The sequence below is a fragment of the Chinchilla lanigera genome, unplaced genomic scaffold (genome assembly GCF_000276665.1).
Source record: "Chinchilla lanigera isolate Chin_1 unplaced genomic scaffold, ChiLan1.0 scaffold00021, whole genome shotgun sequence".
Lineage (NCBI taxonomy): Eukaryota > Metazoa > Chordata > Mammalia > Rodentia > Chinchillidae > Chinchilla > Chinchilla lanigera.
Window position 1 is genome coordinate 11,602,631 of NW_004955422.1, and position 15,403 is coordinate 11,618,033.

A 15,403-nucleotide genomic window follows, 5' to 3' on the forward strand; every position below is an offset into this window, starting at 1 on the left:
GTAAGGTGGCTGCTCAGATAGAGACTTCCAGGTAAATAGCCAGTTGTATAACCTTATCACCTGGAGAGACATGAAACGTCTCACCTCATGGCCCGGCTGAGCTTTTCATACGTCATACTACTGTTGTTTTTCTTTTTTCCCCATAGCTGAGCCACAGCTTCTGATTTCAGGAACCTGAAGATGCCTTCAGACCGGTCTTCCCACTTGATTAACCCTGGGTTCTTGTCTGGATTCAGGAGGATATCACGGATAAATTCCCACAAATGAGTCCCTCTTGGGTCTGTCAAGAAGAAGAAAAGGAGGTTTATTTTATCCTACATCACAGCAAAGAAAGGACAGAGAGAGCACTGAGTTATAATTTCTCCTTTCAAGTGAAAGATACGCTATATTTTCCTCTACTGGGTGGGGGATAATGGAACACGGAATCACCAAATATTGTACGTTGGAAAAAGCATTTGAGCATGAACAATTAGCCCAACATTTTATTTTATATATTTTAAAACTGAGGCACAGAGAATTTAAGTGATCTGACTAAAAAACACAGAGTCAATTATTGGCAAAGTCAAAACTAAGGAACAGATCTTGGGTTTCTTAAGCTGGGGGAGCTTCTTCTAATTATTGTTCACAACTTGCTTGGGTTTTATTTCAACATGTTTTTCCCCACGGAGCATTTTCAACCACTTTTTTCTCGTACCTCACCCCATTCAATTACTCCAGTCTAGCAACCCAATTAAATTAGTCTGATCCAAACATAAATCAATAGGGCTGCAGAATACATATTAACTACTAGAATATATGGGGGAGCTGGGTATCACACAGACGCTGGGGTGCCGATTTGAACATAAAGCAACCATTGCAGTGAAATTAGCAACCAAATTCAACTTTATTCCCACTGAATTTGTGACACCTTCCCCTCACACACACCATTCAGGGGGTTATGCTAATTCACTTTTATGGGATGACCTAGGATAGCAGATACTATGGACACTTGGATTCTCTATAATTTCTACCATCTTCATTTCTTTATATGGCCTCTCAGCTCCGTATCTGTTGTCTCACCTAAGTTCACAGGGCTTTATTATTGAGTGCAATTCAACTCCCAAAGAACACTATAAACTCCTAGAACGAATAGTCATTTCTTGGAACAAAAACCACACCACAGTAGGAGGGTATCATTCAGCCAAAGAAAGAAAGGGAAGGCATCTCAGTTGTTTATTCCCATCTTGCTCCTCTTCCCACCTTTCTTATTCTGGGAGAGAGAAAAATCTCTAACCCTCTGCCTGCAAGAAGCTCTTGTTCACTGGGGTCCTGGATTTAGAATAAATATGACATGGTGAGGAGGAAACAGCCAGGGGTTCCCACTTTGAGGAACAAGTGCACACTTCCCACCTCCATGTATCTGGGGTTCGTTGTGAGATACATCATATGTGAATAGTTACATCGCAAAGGCCTCTATTTTCTCTCCAAGGCTGGAGCAAAGAGATGCAGATAGCAGGTAGGAAAAACCTTGGCCTGAAAACTAGGGACCTACAGTTACGGCCAACACGAAGGAAAGGACCAAGGGCCATTTGAAAGTCAGGTAACTTACTGTGCTTTTTGGTGTGGGACTTCGTAGGGTGGTCTGGCTCTTTTTTCATATCAGGTGACTCTACAAATGAGAAAATTGAGAACTACTGAGTTTATCTATTTCCTACAGCATCATTTTCATTCGTGCATCTACTCCTTTAGACAATATTTATTGAGGACCTACTGTGTGCCTGCCACTGTTTCAGTCTGTGGTAATGAACAAAACAAAGCAGACTGTAAGTGCTGAGGAGCAAAGTAATGCAAGGTAAGAAATGAGGATAGACATATGGAGGTGGGAACGATTTGCAATTTAATCCAAGGTGTTAACAGCAGGCTTCTCTGATAAAGGGACTTATGGGATGTGAGGGAGCTGGCCATGCAGAAAGCATGTGGAAGAGCTTCCCGTGGATGAGGACAGTAAGTACAAAGGCCCTGAGGTTGGTGTGTGTGTATATGTTCACTAAATTGAAAGAAACCAGTATTGGTGGGAGCAAATGGGAGAACCGTAGGAGATGAGGTTATCATCCTTAATGCCTTTCAGGCTTCTAAATGATCACTCTGAGAGAGACAGGAAGCCATTGAAAGATTGAGGTCATTAGACTTTATTCTTTTACATAATCTAAAAATATAAACATTTACAACAAGGAAAGATGGCTGGTAAGCCAGAAGAGTGCCGTGTTTTTGGCATGCAAAGTTCTATTTTAATCACCCTGACAAAGGGGCCATTGAGTAGTCTGAGCACAGTACAGAGGGCCACAGTGGCCTATGGAAACACATATTAGCTTAACAAATGACTCAACTATCACCAAAGCAGAGATGACAGAGGCAGACCTTAGAAGTAAAAATTCTTGTTTAAAAAAAAAGTGCCACATTCTCCCTTGCGTGTGGAAGGTGTACAATCTCATACAAGTAGAGATTAGACTGGTGGTCACGAGAGGGGAGGGAAGCAGAAGGAGACACTGGATAATGGTAGAAAAGTGCAGTTAGATCAGTCCCAGTGCTCTACAGCACAGCAGCATGACTATAGTTTACAGCAGTTTATTACATATTTCATAATTAGCTCAAGGAGAAGGATCCAAAGTTTCTAAGCACAAAAAAATGGTAACTGGAGAAAAGATAGAAATGTGAACAAACTAACCTGAGTTGGTCACTACACATTGTATGCATGTATCAAGTTATCACACTGTACCCCATAAATACATTCAATTATTATGTATGAATTAAAAATAAAACAGAAAAAAAAAACCTGTGTGTGTGTGTGAGAGAGAGAGGATACTGTGAGTATTGTGAGATACCCAAAAAAGATCCCATAATCAAAAACCAGCCAATTATAATACAAAGGAGTCCCCAAATACAAGTCCATCCTTCTGAGAAGGAGAGGCAGCTTGTCTCTTCCTGGCACATTCCAGCAGGGCTCCTTCACTTGGGGCTCCAGGACATCTGCACTGACTGAATGCATGCAGAGGCAGAGAATAAACAGTAATCATTCCATTGTTCAAAAAAGTTTATGAGTACAGCCACTGTGGAAATGAATATGGAAATTCCTCAAAAAATTAAAAATAGAAAGTCCATTTGACCCAGCTATGCCTCTTCTAGGTATTTCCCTGAAAGAGATAAAGACCTACTACAGTGATACGTGTTTACCCGTGTTTATAGCAGCACAACTCATAATAGCTTATCTCGGAAGAAGCTGCCTATCCGCCCATCAGCAGATGCATAGATAAAGCAAATGTGGTACTTGCACACCATAGCACATACTCAGCCATAAAGAAGGATAAATTTGAATCATGTGTAAGAAAATGGATGCACCTTGAGTCCATAATGCTAAGTGAAATAAATCAAACACAGAAGGTTAAATATCTCATAGTTTGTCTTCTCTGAGAAACCGAAAGCATAAAGAGTAAAATAAAAGACAGATGCTAGGAAACAAGAGTATAGACTTTGTGGAGATAGGAAGAAGACTTGGGGGTGGAACAGGAAAGGAGAGGGAGTGAAAAGGGCCAAGATGTGGTCCTATATGTACCAATTCCCCACAATGAATGTATTTAGTATGTACCACAAATACACACTAATAATTTTTTAAAGTTCATGAACCACTGGACACTAGCTTCTAATTAAAATGGCAAGAAGAAAGCTACTGTTTATTGAGTACCTACTATGTACCAAACCTATACTAAGCACTTTACACAAATCATCTTTTGCGATTTATGCAATAACCCAACAGGTTGGTACTATGTACTAGGTGTTACGCTCTACAGTTTAGCTGTGGCAGATCTGAGAAACACAGAACTCAAATGACTTGACTACAGTCACATAGCCTGAAAGTGGAGCCAGGACTTGAAGACAAATAACTCTGAACCCAGAGTGTTCACTCATAACCACTCTTCTGTGCCATGTCCTTCACCTTTAACACATAACCAATTACACAGAAGTCTTTACTACCAAGAGTCGGGTTCATTTCTCTCCTGCTTTCATTAGGAAAGAAATAATTCCAGTCTAATTTCCCAATGTACACGGGCCCACTGCTCTGCCTCATCAGCCAGCTGGCCATGACTCACTTCTCCCAGCTGTTTCTCTCAAAGCCACGGCAGGTGGAGAACAAGGCTTGAATAAGAGCTGGGGAGGAGAAAAGCTTCTCATTCTTGTCAAGAATGTCTCTCCTGACGTCGTCACCAGGAGGACCTGCACCTGACTTGGATTTCTGTGAACTCTGGAGGAATAAATTCACAGGAAATGGGAGGAGACTTCACTCTCCTGTCTGTACGTTATAAGGTAATGTTGCAACATCCCATCAGGATGTGACAATATTGCGACAGGTCTGGCACCCATCCCGGTTTCCAAGTGATACATCACTCTGACGCGGCCACGTTGTTCTGCAGACAAAGAGTGGCATTTACCCAGCAGGCCACAAGCAAAGCTCATTTTCAAATGGCATCCAGGATGGTGCAGGGCCATTATTTCCCAGCCAGGGCTAAATTCAGAAAATCGTGTCTCTCAGTATATTGTCTTCGTTGTGAATTCCAGTTGAGTGTGGAATGAATCACTTTGGGGTTAAGATACCTCTGTGGATAAGATAAAAACCTGGCTCCTCTCCCCAGAAAAAGGTACATATGTATACACTTGTGGAATTCTGTCACAATTTTAAGGGTTCATGGCCTATCCAAGAGTTCACAGACTCTAAATTAAAAGCCCCCAGACTAGATAAACCATGCAAAAATTTCTCTGTAGGGTAACAGGCATCTACCCAGCCTGGTCCTCCATCTAGCTTCAGAAAAGATTTTTCTAAAATCCCACTTAAGAAAAGATATAAGAGGGGCTGGGGATTTAGCTCAGTGGTACAGCGCCTGCCTGGCAAGCGCGAGGCCGTGAGTTCAATTCCAGGTACCAGAAAAAAAAAAAGAAAAGAAAAGAAAAGATATAAGAAATAATAATAATAAAAGATAAACCATGAAAATGTTCCTATCATCAGATGGGACAGTAAACAACCAAAGGCAGAAAAAATATCTAATTTCTTCCAGGTCCAATCCACAGTATCACCGAGCTGCCTGAGCACTAAAATCTTTTGATCTACAGCTTTAATACAACCAGCCTCTCTTCCTCTCTCCTCCCCACTGCCGCAAAATAAAAGTCAAGACCTTTGAAGTTAGCCATGTGGTTAAGTGATTCATTATTATAAAATAATGGCCCTCTCCGGGGAGGTTGTCCAGCCTGGCTTTCTCTCACTCCTCTCCCAAGCACTCCGGGCCAAGGTCCGCAAGGTCCAGGCAGGGGCATGACAAGGCACAAGTTCATGATGCAAGGTTGACAGCATGACTTCAGCTGAACTGCTTCGCAAGAAGCAGAGATTAGAAGCATTTGCATATGATTCAACTGTGAGCCATCTCCTTACGGGATATACAAATTTCAGTGTTCTAATAGACCATGCCACCCTCACTTTAGACTCGACAAGTCAGTAGATAAACACATCAAGCCTGTGTTGGCATGAGCGGCTGCAGGACTATCGAGCAGATCAGAACACTGGCGGCAGCCATTTTATAAAAACGGGCAGATGACAGAGAAATCCAAACAAAGCCGCTTCCCCACCTGCCTTATCACAGAGGCCATCAGTTTAGGCAAGCCCCGCCTTAGCTCCGCTTAAACTTGCACTGAAACTTAGATATGTATTTAACTGCACTCAATTTATGGGAGCTTGAAATGTGAAAGACTCAGGCTGGCAGCAAAGGTCTTTTGGGGGATGCTGGTCCCACTCAGTACAGACAAAGCAGGAAAAGACAAGGATGAGGGAGCTAAAGATCAGCAGATTCATAAAGTCAACTTTAACCAGGACTATCAGAAAATATTGGGCAGGTGGACTCAGAAGCTAATAAGCCCCATGTTACTATAAGTACGCAAGCAGAAACTGGCCCCGCAGGCCCCTGCTGTCTCTGAGGTTCTACGAAGTCTAAATCAAGACACAAAAAGGGGAAGGAAGACCTGGCTGCAGATCTGTAACTATTAGGAAAAGTTCCCCAGGAGTCTCCAGTCCTAACAGCTGCCAAGGCTCAGGAAGTGGTTAGTTCAGCTTTATTCGTAGTTAGAATCTTTTGCGATAAACCAGAGGCCCAACCGGAAGGAGCTGAGAGGTGACACCTTAGGAAGTGTGAAAGGAAATCAGAGGGTGACTTCAGTGGTTTCCTCAGTCCCGAAGCCTTTAGTCCTGACTGTGGCAATGATTACCACAGAAATTGTACCCTGGCAGACAGTTCCTCCAGAGTGGCACCTCGGAGCCTTTCCACTGTTTGATCTGCTTCCTCATTTCAGCAAATAACTGCAACTTGGAGTGATACCTAATGCTGAGGGCTTTGGAGGGAGAGGAAGTAGCACGATGACTTGGCTTCAAGTCATCCTTGTCAGCCTCAATTCCAGAGCCATTTACACTGGATCCCAGCCCTGTCTCATCTGAGGGGCTTGACCGGAACAAAACCAAAAGCTCTCATGACTTCAGGTCTCAAAAACACACTGAACAGAAGCAAAACTTAAAAAATAAATAAAAAGAGGAAGGATTGTTGTTTAATCCCCTGATTAAATTCCAGTTCTGAAGTTGTCCCAAATTCAGTTCCTGGAGAATGGCGTCTTCCTGTGTGACTGACATGTAAGTTCCAGTTCATAGACCCAAGAGATCTAGAAATTTTCATTTAGGTCAGGAAAGCATAAAATCTGCTACACAGGTCATTCTTATACCATCTATGCTAATGTCCCCATCTGTAAGAGAGGGCTTTCATCTGAAAGTCCCTCACCCAGATTCCTGTTGAGCCAGCCCTCTCGCTAGTGTAAACTTGAGTAGGAGCCAGGAATCAGATTTTCACAAAATGGAACCATAATTTGCAGAGTACAGGTGCTCTGATTGGAGAGGACCAATGAGCCATCAGGATTAGATTTAAAAACCAGAACATAACACGACCATGGGGTTTCTGGAAATTTCCAATGGCTACTCCTGTATCCACAGACCATCATCATAGGATCATGACCCCTGAATTCCACTGGTAGACATTCTTTCTCTATAGACAAATGTAGTTTGAAATTAATGTTCGAATGCAGGTGAAAATTAAATACAACCTTCAACAGTTAATGCCTAATTTTTGTCTTCTTTTTGATCAATTTTTTGTGCTTCTATCTGCTAATCTGGACAACTAATTTGAAGACAACAATATGTAATATATCAACCACTGGTAAATTCCTACCATCTTGTCTAGTGAAACTCTGTATTGTTTCTATGTTTTTTGTGACTATTTTTTATTCTCTTTAATGATTTGCTCAATCTTGCATTCTTACATCTGGTAATCTGAGCAATTTTGTTGAAGATAACAATATGTAATGTAACAGCCATTGTTAATTCCTATCATTTTGTTCTGAGACCCTGTATCATTTTTATTGTTTCTGCTTTGTTTTGTTTTTTCTCTGTGTTGTTGGTATTTCACTATTGTTCTTTTTCATTATTCTCTTTAAAATAAAAAACCCTCTTCCCACATACATACAATTTTTTTTTTCAGATATGTTCCAAGAGCAAATTGTTGTTAAAAAGAGAGAAAAGCATGAACAAAATCTGTTGTCATAAGATAGTGATTAGTTTCATGAGACAAACACTTCTAGAGGAATCCCTACTGGTCACCTCTTATGTCTAAATATTGGCTCAGAGGAACACCTACTCCTATAAAGGTAACTCAGTTCTGTGTTTAACTTCTTAATGAGAAAGACTGTAACTAAGCAAAAATGTGAATGTTGATAATTCTGATTAATTCTCAGTAAGCACTTGCATTAGTCACGTTTAGCCTCAGATGACAGCGCAACTTACCAATAGGAAGGTGACCAGTGGTTGTCATGGAGATCTGGGCCCGGCAGAAAGTTTTGCTGTCCAACAAATCTGTAACAATGGAAACATAAAAGGCCTGAAAAGCTCCCTCCTTATAATATCACACTGTGACAGTTAGACAATCAGAATAAGAATGGAAAAGGGCCTTTGATGTTGGGGAGTTAGTTACCTACTGTGCTACCATAGGTGGTGTCATATAAATAGTTTTCTTCTTTCCAGGTGTTCATGATGGAGGGGTCTACAAAGAATAGAAAATGGGGAAGATCAATAATTATTTTCCCCCAGATGAAAAATCTGCCTCTTCTAAGTCCCTTGCTCATTAAGAATCACTGGGGTAAGAAGTGACCCTCAGAGAGAAGGGATAATATTCTGCTTCAGCTACATGTTGGCGTTGTCCTTCCAGGGTCATGGGGGCAATGGCGTCATGGTCCTCTCTGTGTGATCCACACCTATTGCATTTGGGAAGCGAAAGGAGCTGCAATAGTGGAATCCTGTCCTAGACCAATACTTTAATTTTCCTAGGAATGTTTCCACCCTTCTCTAGCACTCTGTAATCACCAGAATAGTTCTACCTTGGGGTAGAGGGAAGCCCTTATGAGGAACGAATAAATGTATGCTACATGGTTCATGAACACCTTCTCCTATAAAAATCTTCCTGAGAAAATCAGTGGTGTTTCTGGTTTTTGTTTTGTTTCCTTTTGTTTTCTGAAAAAGTCTCCTGAGTCTCTCACAGCTTCTCCATTTCTGAGACTCAGAGAGCACTCTCAAATTGAGTGACAGCCCCATCCTTCTGGGGTCTCTCCAGTTAGTTCAAGGGGTGACAAAAGAATTCTCAGAACAACCCCTAAGAGAAGGGAAGAGAGCCTTCCTAAATCAAACAACTTTCAAGAACGGGGCTCTGCTGCTTCCTCTCTGGGGAAAGGAGCGCTGGCTTTGACTAGCTGGCTCTTTCTCCTGAGTGCTAGGGAAGCTCACCTCACCCTGACTAGCTCTTCAGACTCAGCTTCTAAGGAAATTCCCCTCCACTTACCCCACCTGAAGTCCAACTCCCACATAACCCCTGGATCTTGGCTGGTCGCCAGCACAGCATTTGCTTTCCTGGCTGGCTAGGAGTGCTAAGATCGCTCACCTTCTCCCTGAACCCACCCCCCAGCTGTACCCCGACACCCTTCTTTCCCTTTACCGTAGTTCAAGCTGCCTCTGCCCCTCTCCTGCCTGGGTTCTAAATTTTAGGGCCAGGGTGGTAAGCCACCAGCCGAGTTTCATTTTGTTTTTATAGCATAAATGGTATAAAACCTGACTCACTGGCTAAGTCCTCCTGTTTACGACATAGAGCTTTAGCTGGTATTTTAACTAATAGCTACGTGTTTGGGCACCCCAAGCCCAATCTCTTGGGGTTACACCCTCTCTCCTTGTTGGAGCACTTTGTACACCTGTTGTTGTCTCTGAAAACAAACTGCACCAAAGAGGCTTGGGGGTGTTGGCCCCTCAGAGAGCCTCTTCTCCCTTCCTTCCAGGGTGGACCTTCTTCTCCACCCTTTAGTTTAGCTTTTGTGACCTGGCAACACAAGAATGTCTGGATGGTCAAGGAGGAATTATCACAGTTTTTGAGACCTGTCCAGTAACACTCTGGGTCTTCCAGAGGGGTGATCTGTAAGGTGCGGGGACAGAGTATCCTTTTAGCCAGAGGATGTGTCTGTCCCTGGGCCAGGCCTATAAAACACAGACCATCCAGGCACCCTACTCCCTAGTCTATCCAGAGCAAGGTAGGGTGAGGGAGGCCTAATTAACATGCTTAGCAGCTATTGTTTTCTTTTCTTTAATAATGGCAGACCAGCCCCCTTATAAAAGATTAAATAACTGCATGGGCCAATTTTGGTGCCAAGTGACTCACAAATCACCCCAGGTCAAATTCTGTCCTTGGTGACTGGCACGCAACCCACAGGGCAGCCTGTGGCAAACGTGGTCAGCCCACATGGCTCCCAATCTTCCTGATGTGGACACAGGGAGTGGCTCAGGAACAGTGGCACCTGCACTTTTATCGTGGCTGGAGACTCTGAAGGACAAGCTCCAGGAGAGAGATGTGGAACAGCAGAAGGGAAACAAAATGAGCACCGATACTATGGGACCATAGACTCTTCTCAGCGCATCTTTCATGTGAAAATGTCCTTAGGAGAAGTTGAGTTTCATGGCTTCCTGTAGACATCTCTACAGGAGCCCTATAAGGGCTCCAAAATCTATGCCAAGTAGACTACCAACTCAGTGTCTCCCTCCTTGTAAAACACACTCCTATCAGGGAGGTGGGGGAGAAGCAGAGACACTCACTTCGTTTCTCTTGCCCTGCTTTCTGAATTTGGCTATATCCAAGCCTTCCCTCTTTGCTGGTGACAAGGCTCACTTTAGATTCTGTGTTTCTGCAACTGCAGGCCAGGAGTCCAATGATGCCCTGACCATGGTAGGAAGTAGACAAATGTGAGCTCAGCACCTCACTATGCATCAGAAGGAGTTGGGGGACAACAGTCCCACGGACAAAGGTGGCCCATGGGAGCCACGCAGGGTAGTGGCCTCCCTGGCTTTCTTGCCAAAACCTGCTGCCATGCTCTGTCTTGTGCTCCATCCTAATTGCCCCTGCCCCCACCCCAGGACTTTGCCTAGCCAAGTTGGCCCTCTGCCTCGCTCACCACTCACCGTTTTGTTCAGTCTTGACAATGACATTGTGTGTGGACTGGAACAGGTCGCTGCTGCACTGGCCTGTGAAGGACACATTGGAAAAGTCAGAGAGCCCAGATGGAGCCAAAACTCCATGCTTCAATAAGAACAGAGCTGGCTTCTTTGACAAGTAAGCTTCTGTCACCTCACTGCCTGCTCACCTATGTTTGCTTATAGGAGAACGCTTCCTTCTCACCCTCTACAGGTTCAAGCCTGGAGATGTCCCTGACCCCAGAAAAACCAGTAGTCTAGGGCATCCCCATCAGCTGGAATTATTTGGCATTGAAGAAGGAAGGTATCCAATATGCTGGACATAGAACTTCAGAAATCAGAAGAGCAGTTTTTCTATTTCTAGCTTTAAGGCATGCATCTGTCTGAGTTTCAGTGTCTTCATCTGTAAATGTAGGGGATTAAATTAGCAGCTCTAAGCAACTTCTAGGTGCTTTCCCATATCAAGATATGAAATGAAAACAAAACTACAGGGAAAACCATTTTAACCAGCTTGATTCTTCTTTGATTTTAAATTTGATCAAATCCATCTTGATTAGATCCACTATATGAGGTACACCTGGACAAAATGCTGTAAGTCTTTCCTTATTTTTATGACCTCAGCACTGGAACAAATGGTATGCACCTCCTGTCTTAGTGGTTTTTTACAATATCTCTTGAGTTGTATCATATAAAAGTATGTACATTATATGTAAGTGAATTAAGAATTTTTTTCCCTGTCAGAGAGACTATGACTATTTCATGAATAGAAGTTGTGTCTCTAACCTCTCTGACCTTCAGGTTTCCCAGCTGTAAAATGGAGACAATATTTATTTTGTCATAAGCTCATTCAAGAAATTAATTCACTTAGAGCAGCCAATATAAGTAAATAATCAATATAAGTTCATAGAATGTATACCAAAAGAACAAACAATAAAACAAGGGTGAGAGTCTGACCATTAGGCACTCAGAGGCCATGGCAGCACACAGCCAGAGCAAACAAGTCATGGGCGGTCAAAGATGGAAGGTTAAAGATGGCCACAGCACCTCCCAGACCTCCCTGCCTTAGGCTTCAGTCACAGCAAAGCTTTAAAGGAGTAGATTTAATTGGAGGTGGGGAGGTAAATATTTTTAATTCTTCAGATATAAGTCGGCTCTTTCTGAAGACTCCTGGGAGTTATTTATAGGGCCTTGTTTAGTTTGGTCCTTGTAAATGAAAAATGAGCAACCAAGGCGGCGAGGTGAGTGGGAAGAAGGGCGTGCCAGGGTGCTGGATGAGGTCATCCAAAATGGCCGCCCGAGCTGCCCGCTCTAGAGCGAAACTCCTGGGTCCTCCTCAGTGTTGACTGCAGCTGTCAGGGTCTGACTCTGCTTCATAGTCTTGGAACTCACATTTCCTTATCCTTATTCACTCACTCAAACACCGGTTCTGCTAGACATAACTACCCTTTCCAGTGTGGCTGCACCAGCTCACTGTCCTTAAACATTCCTCCTTTCAGAGGAGCTCATTTTACATCCACTATCAGAAGAACCTTACGGCAGTGTCGAAGGCATTCTACAAGATGAGTTGTCTGTCCTACAGGGCCTTATGAGGCAGTGTAAAATGTGTATGTGTTAATACACTATCACCAACGGACAGTACTACTTGGAGGTGCTAGGTGTGAGGTGCCAGGTGAGGACTGCAAAGAGACACTTGAGGCTTTGGGGCAGCCTTGAGGTTTGAGAGTAGGATCCATTCCAGAAATCACCACAGAAACAAGCACACAAGTCCAGACGATTGGCTCTAACCATTCTTTCTTTCTTTTTCTTTCTTTCTTCTTTCTTTTTTCTTTCTTTCTTTCTCAATCTTTCCTTGTTTTCTTTTTCTTTCTTCCCTTTCTTTTTCTTTCTTTATATTCCTTTTATTTTCTTTCTCTTTCTTTCTTTTTCTTTTTCTTGTCTTTTTGATATGAACCTCTTAAGAATCTGCCAAAAAGTTATGAGCCTCTTCCCTCCTAAACACACAGATTTCATTTTCCACATCTTTTTACTACCTTAGACCCCCATTTAAGAACCTACATCTAGAAGATTTGTTTTATCATTGGCTTGCTTTTAAAGTACTCATGATAACCTTTAACAAGCAAATGATTGGGAATTAAACTATTGAACTCTGTTAGCAAAGGTTTTTTTTAAAAAAGAGTTTTCTAGGAGGAGCAAGTATCCTGTGAAGGCCCAGCCAGCCTCTTGTCTCCCTGGGTATGAACACAGCCAGAAGAGAGAACTGAGTTATAGAAGCACTCATAAGGGATCAGACACATGGGTCCCCCAGGTTTTGTCCCTGTCTTGTCACCTCCTTCCTACTTCCCTGTCTTGGGAAATGGTCATTTGGAGATGAGACCATTCTTCACTGTTCCTGATGAAGAACCCACCCAGCTGTAGACCTCTGAGCTCTCCCGCCACCACCTAGCAGGACAGGGAGAGAGACAGTCACCATTCCACTTGAGATGCTGCAAGCTGCTGTAGAGCAGCTGCCCCGCCGTGCCCGCCGCTCTTGTGAACTCCTGCAGGCTCATGCTGCACAGGTGCTCGCCATTGATGTCGAACTCCTGGAAAGGGATGCAGCTGGCGTCCAGCTGGTTGGTGTCCAGGAGATGCTGCAGCCATTCCCACACCTGATACTTGGTCCAGTACTGGGGGTGGATTTCATGCCACTGGCCTCCAAAGAACCCGTTGGAAACTGCAAAACAGAAGGTGACGCTGTGAAGGGTCTCTGGTTGTTCCTGGGCATAGTCTCACACTTGGGGTGCCTTACTGGCTGCCGGATGCCATCGGGGACACAGATCACGAGCATCAGTGTGGGGGCTGGAATATGAGACAGGCTCTGGAAAGTGTGGTTCTCTTCCCCACTGTGGCAGGAAGTTACTGAACTCTGCACCTTCACGTTCTCCCTACCATGGTACTTATATCCTATACTGAGTGCTCGGCGCTCACATCTGCCCCACCCCAAAGTGACACAGAAACTAAAGCACTGCTGTAGTTTCAATAACTTACTAGCTTGTTATCCACACCCAAATACAATCATCCCTTGGTGTCCATTGGGGTATGGCTTCAGGATCCCTCATGGATACTAAAATCCTCAGATGCTCAAATCCCTTACACAAAATGCCATGGTATTTGCCTATAACCTAAACATACCCTCACATATATTTTATTTTTTTTTTTTTTTTTTTTTTTTTTTTTTTTGGTTTTTCTCCGGTACCGGGAACCGAACTCACGACCTTGCGCTTGCCAGGCAGGCGCTTTTGCCGCTGAGCTAAATCCCCAGCCCCCCTCACATATATTTTAAATCATCCCTAGATGTCGTGCAACCCCTAATACAATGCAAAAACTATATAAACAGCTGTTGTGCCATATTATTTGGGGAATAATGACAAGAAAAGGTCTGTACATGGTCAGTACAAGCACCAAAATTAGGTATAAAACTGATAGGCCAGGCATTGAGTCTCTTCGCTAACTATTAGTGACCCATGACCCTTGTCTTCTGCACTGATTTTTCAGTGTATTTCTATCCTACCTCTTACTCCTGTTGAGTTCCTACCTATCTTTCAAACTTTGACCACCAGTATAGCCATCACTTACTTCCAGGACTCCCTGTCCTTTCATTCCAGGAGACATGCTTGGGATTTCGCCTAATGACCTCTATCATATCCTACTTTCTTTACAAGTCTCTGAGTACTGTCTTATTCTTCTTTTTAAATTGTGTTCTCAAGGTCAAGGACTCTGTCTAACACATCTTCACATGGCCTATAAAATGACTTTGCCATACTAGATTCTCTCTATATATTTATGCAGCAGTATTGGCTGCTGAAGAAGAAATAATGCAGAAATATGGAAATATTGGGAGATGCATTAAGATGTTTAATGCAAATACTAGTGAAGGAGTGAAGTTCATTCAAGTAGATGAGTATCATTACGCCTATTATGGGCTAACCACCTATGTATGTGACTCTCTTCTGCTCAGGTAAGAGAATCTTATATAACTGATCCAAAGTCATATGAGAGTGGGAGGTGGTGCTTTGGAGAATGGACAGCCAGTCTCTGGGGCGATGTTATAGTCCCCTCAAAAGAGATGTCAAGAGGAGGAGCTCTGTCCGACAAGGGTGAGAAGCAGATTTTATTGCATCCCACTCATCTTGAAGCAGGAGAAATCCAACTGAGTATGTCAACAACTCAAGATATAACCCAGGAGAGGGAATGGTGTTTGCAGAGAAGCTACCTCTAACTGTCTGTTCAAAGCTACGCTAGATCACTACTTCCCAAAAGTTAATGCAATCGTGAGCCACAGGGAAATGATGCTCAAAGGCGGATTCTGATTCAGAGGGTCTGGGGTGAGGCCAGATTGTCTGCATTCCTACAAATCTTCTCACAGTGCTGACGCAGGTGGGCTGTGCAGTGATGAGGTGACTTGTGGTTCTGAAAGGCCTGATTCCCTCAACACCCAATTACTCAGACACCCATATTTAGGATTTCCACATCCCCCAATTTATTTGGTGTTTCATGAATACAGCTATTTAAGAATGGATATATTTTTGTAGCTCCCCAAGCTTTGATCCTTTTCTACCTTCCAATAACTGTGTTGCTGTGATGCTGAAGTTCTAATTTTGCCAACAGGATTTAACAACTTTCCATGACCCCACAACAGAGCTGGAATAATCACTTCTCCAAACTTAATATGATCTAGATTAAGGGAGAATTTCTGTTATTGTATGCTGTTCAGACTGGGAAGAAGCAAGAGAGAATTTTGTCTGAAGC

At 43.2% G+C, this 15,403-nt stretch overlaps 1 protein-coding gene across 2 annotated transcripts in view; it reads right to left on the reverse strand.

Annotated features, from left to right (window-relative positions):
- The window catches only part of Ehf (ets homologous factor), a 41,584-nt gene that overhangs the window by 3,386 nt on the left and 22,795 nt on the right, over positions 1-15,403 (reverse strand). For both annotated transcript variants that reach the window (XM_013514292.1, XM_013514293.1), the window contains exons 3-8: positions 13,083-13,328; positions 10,604-10,666; positions 8,085-8,153; positions 7,898-7,966; positions 1,589-1,648; positions 85-280 (exon numbers count right to left, since the gene is read on the reverse strand). In XM_013514292.1, coding sequence (XP_013369746.1) covers positions 85-280; positions 1,589-1,648; positions 7,898-7,966; positions 8,085-8,153; positions 10,604-10,666; positions 13,083-13,328 — 703 coding nt within the window. The remainder of the gene's footprint in view (positions 1-84; positions 281-1,588; positions 1,649-7,897; positions 7,967-8,084; positions 8,154-10,603; positions 10,667-13,082; positions 13,329-15,403) is intronic.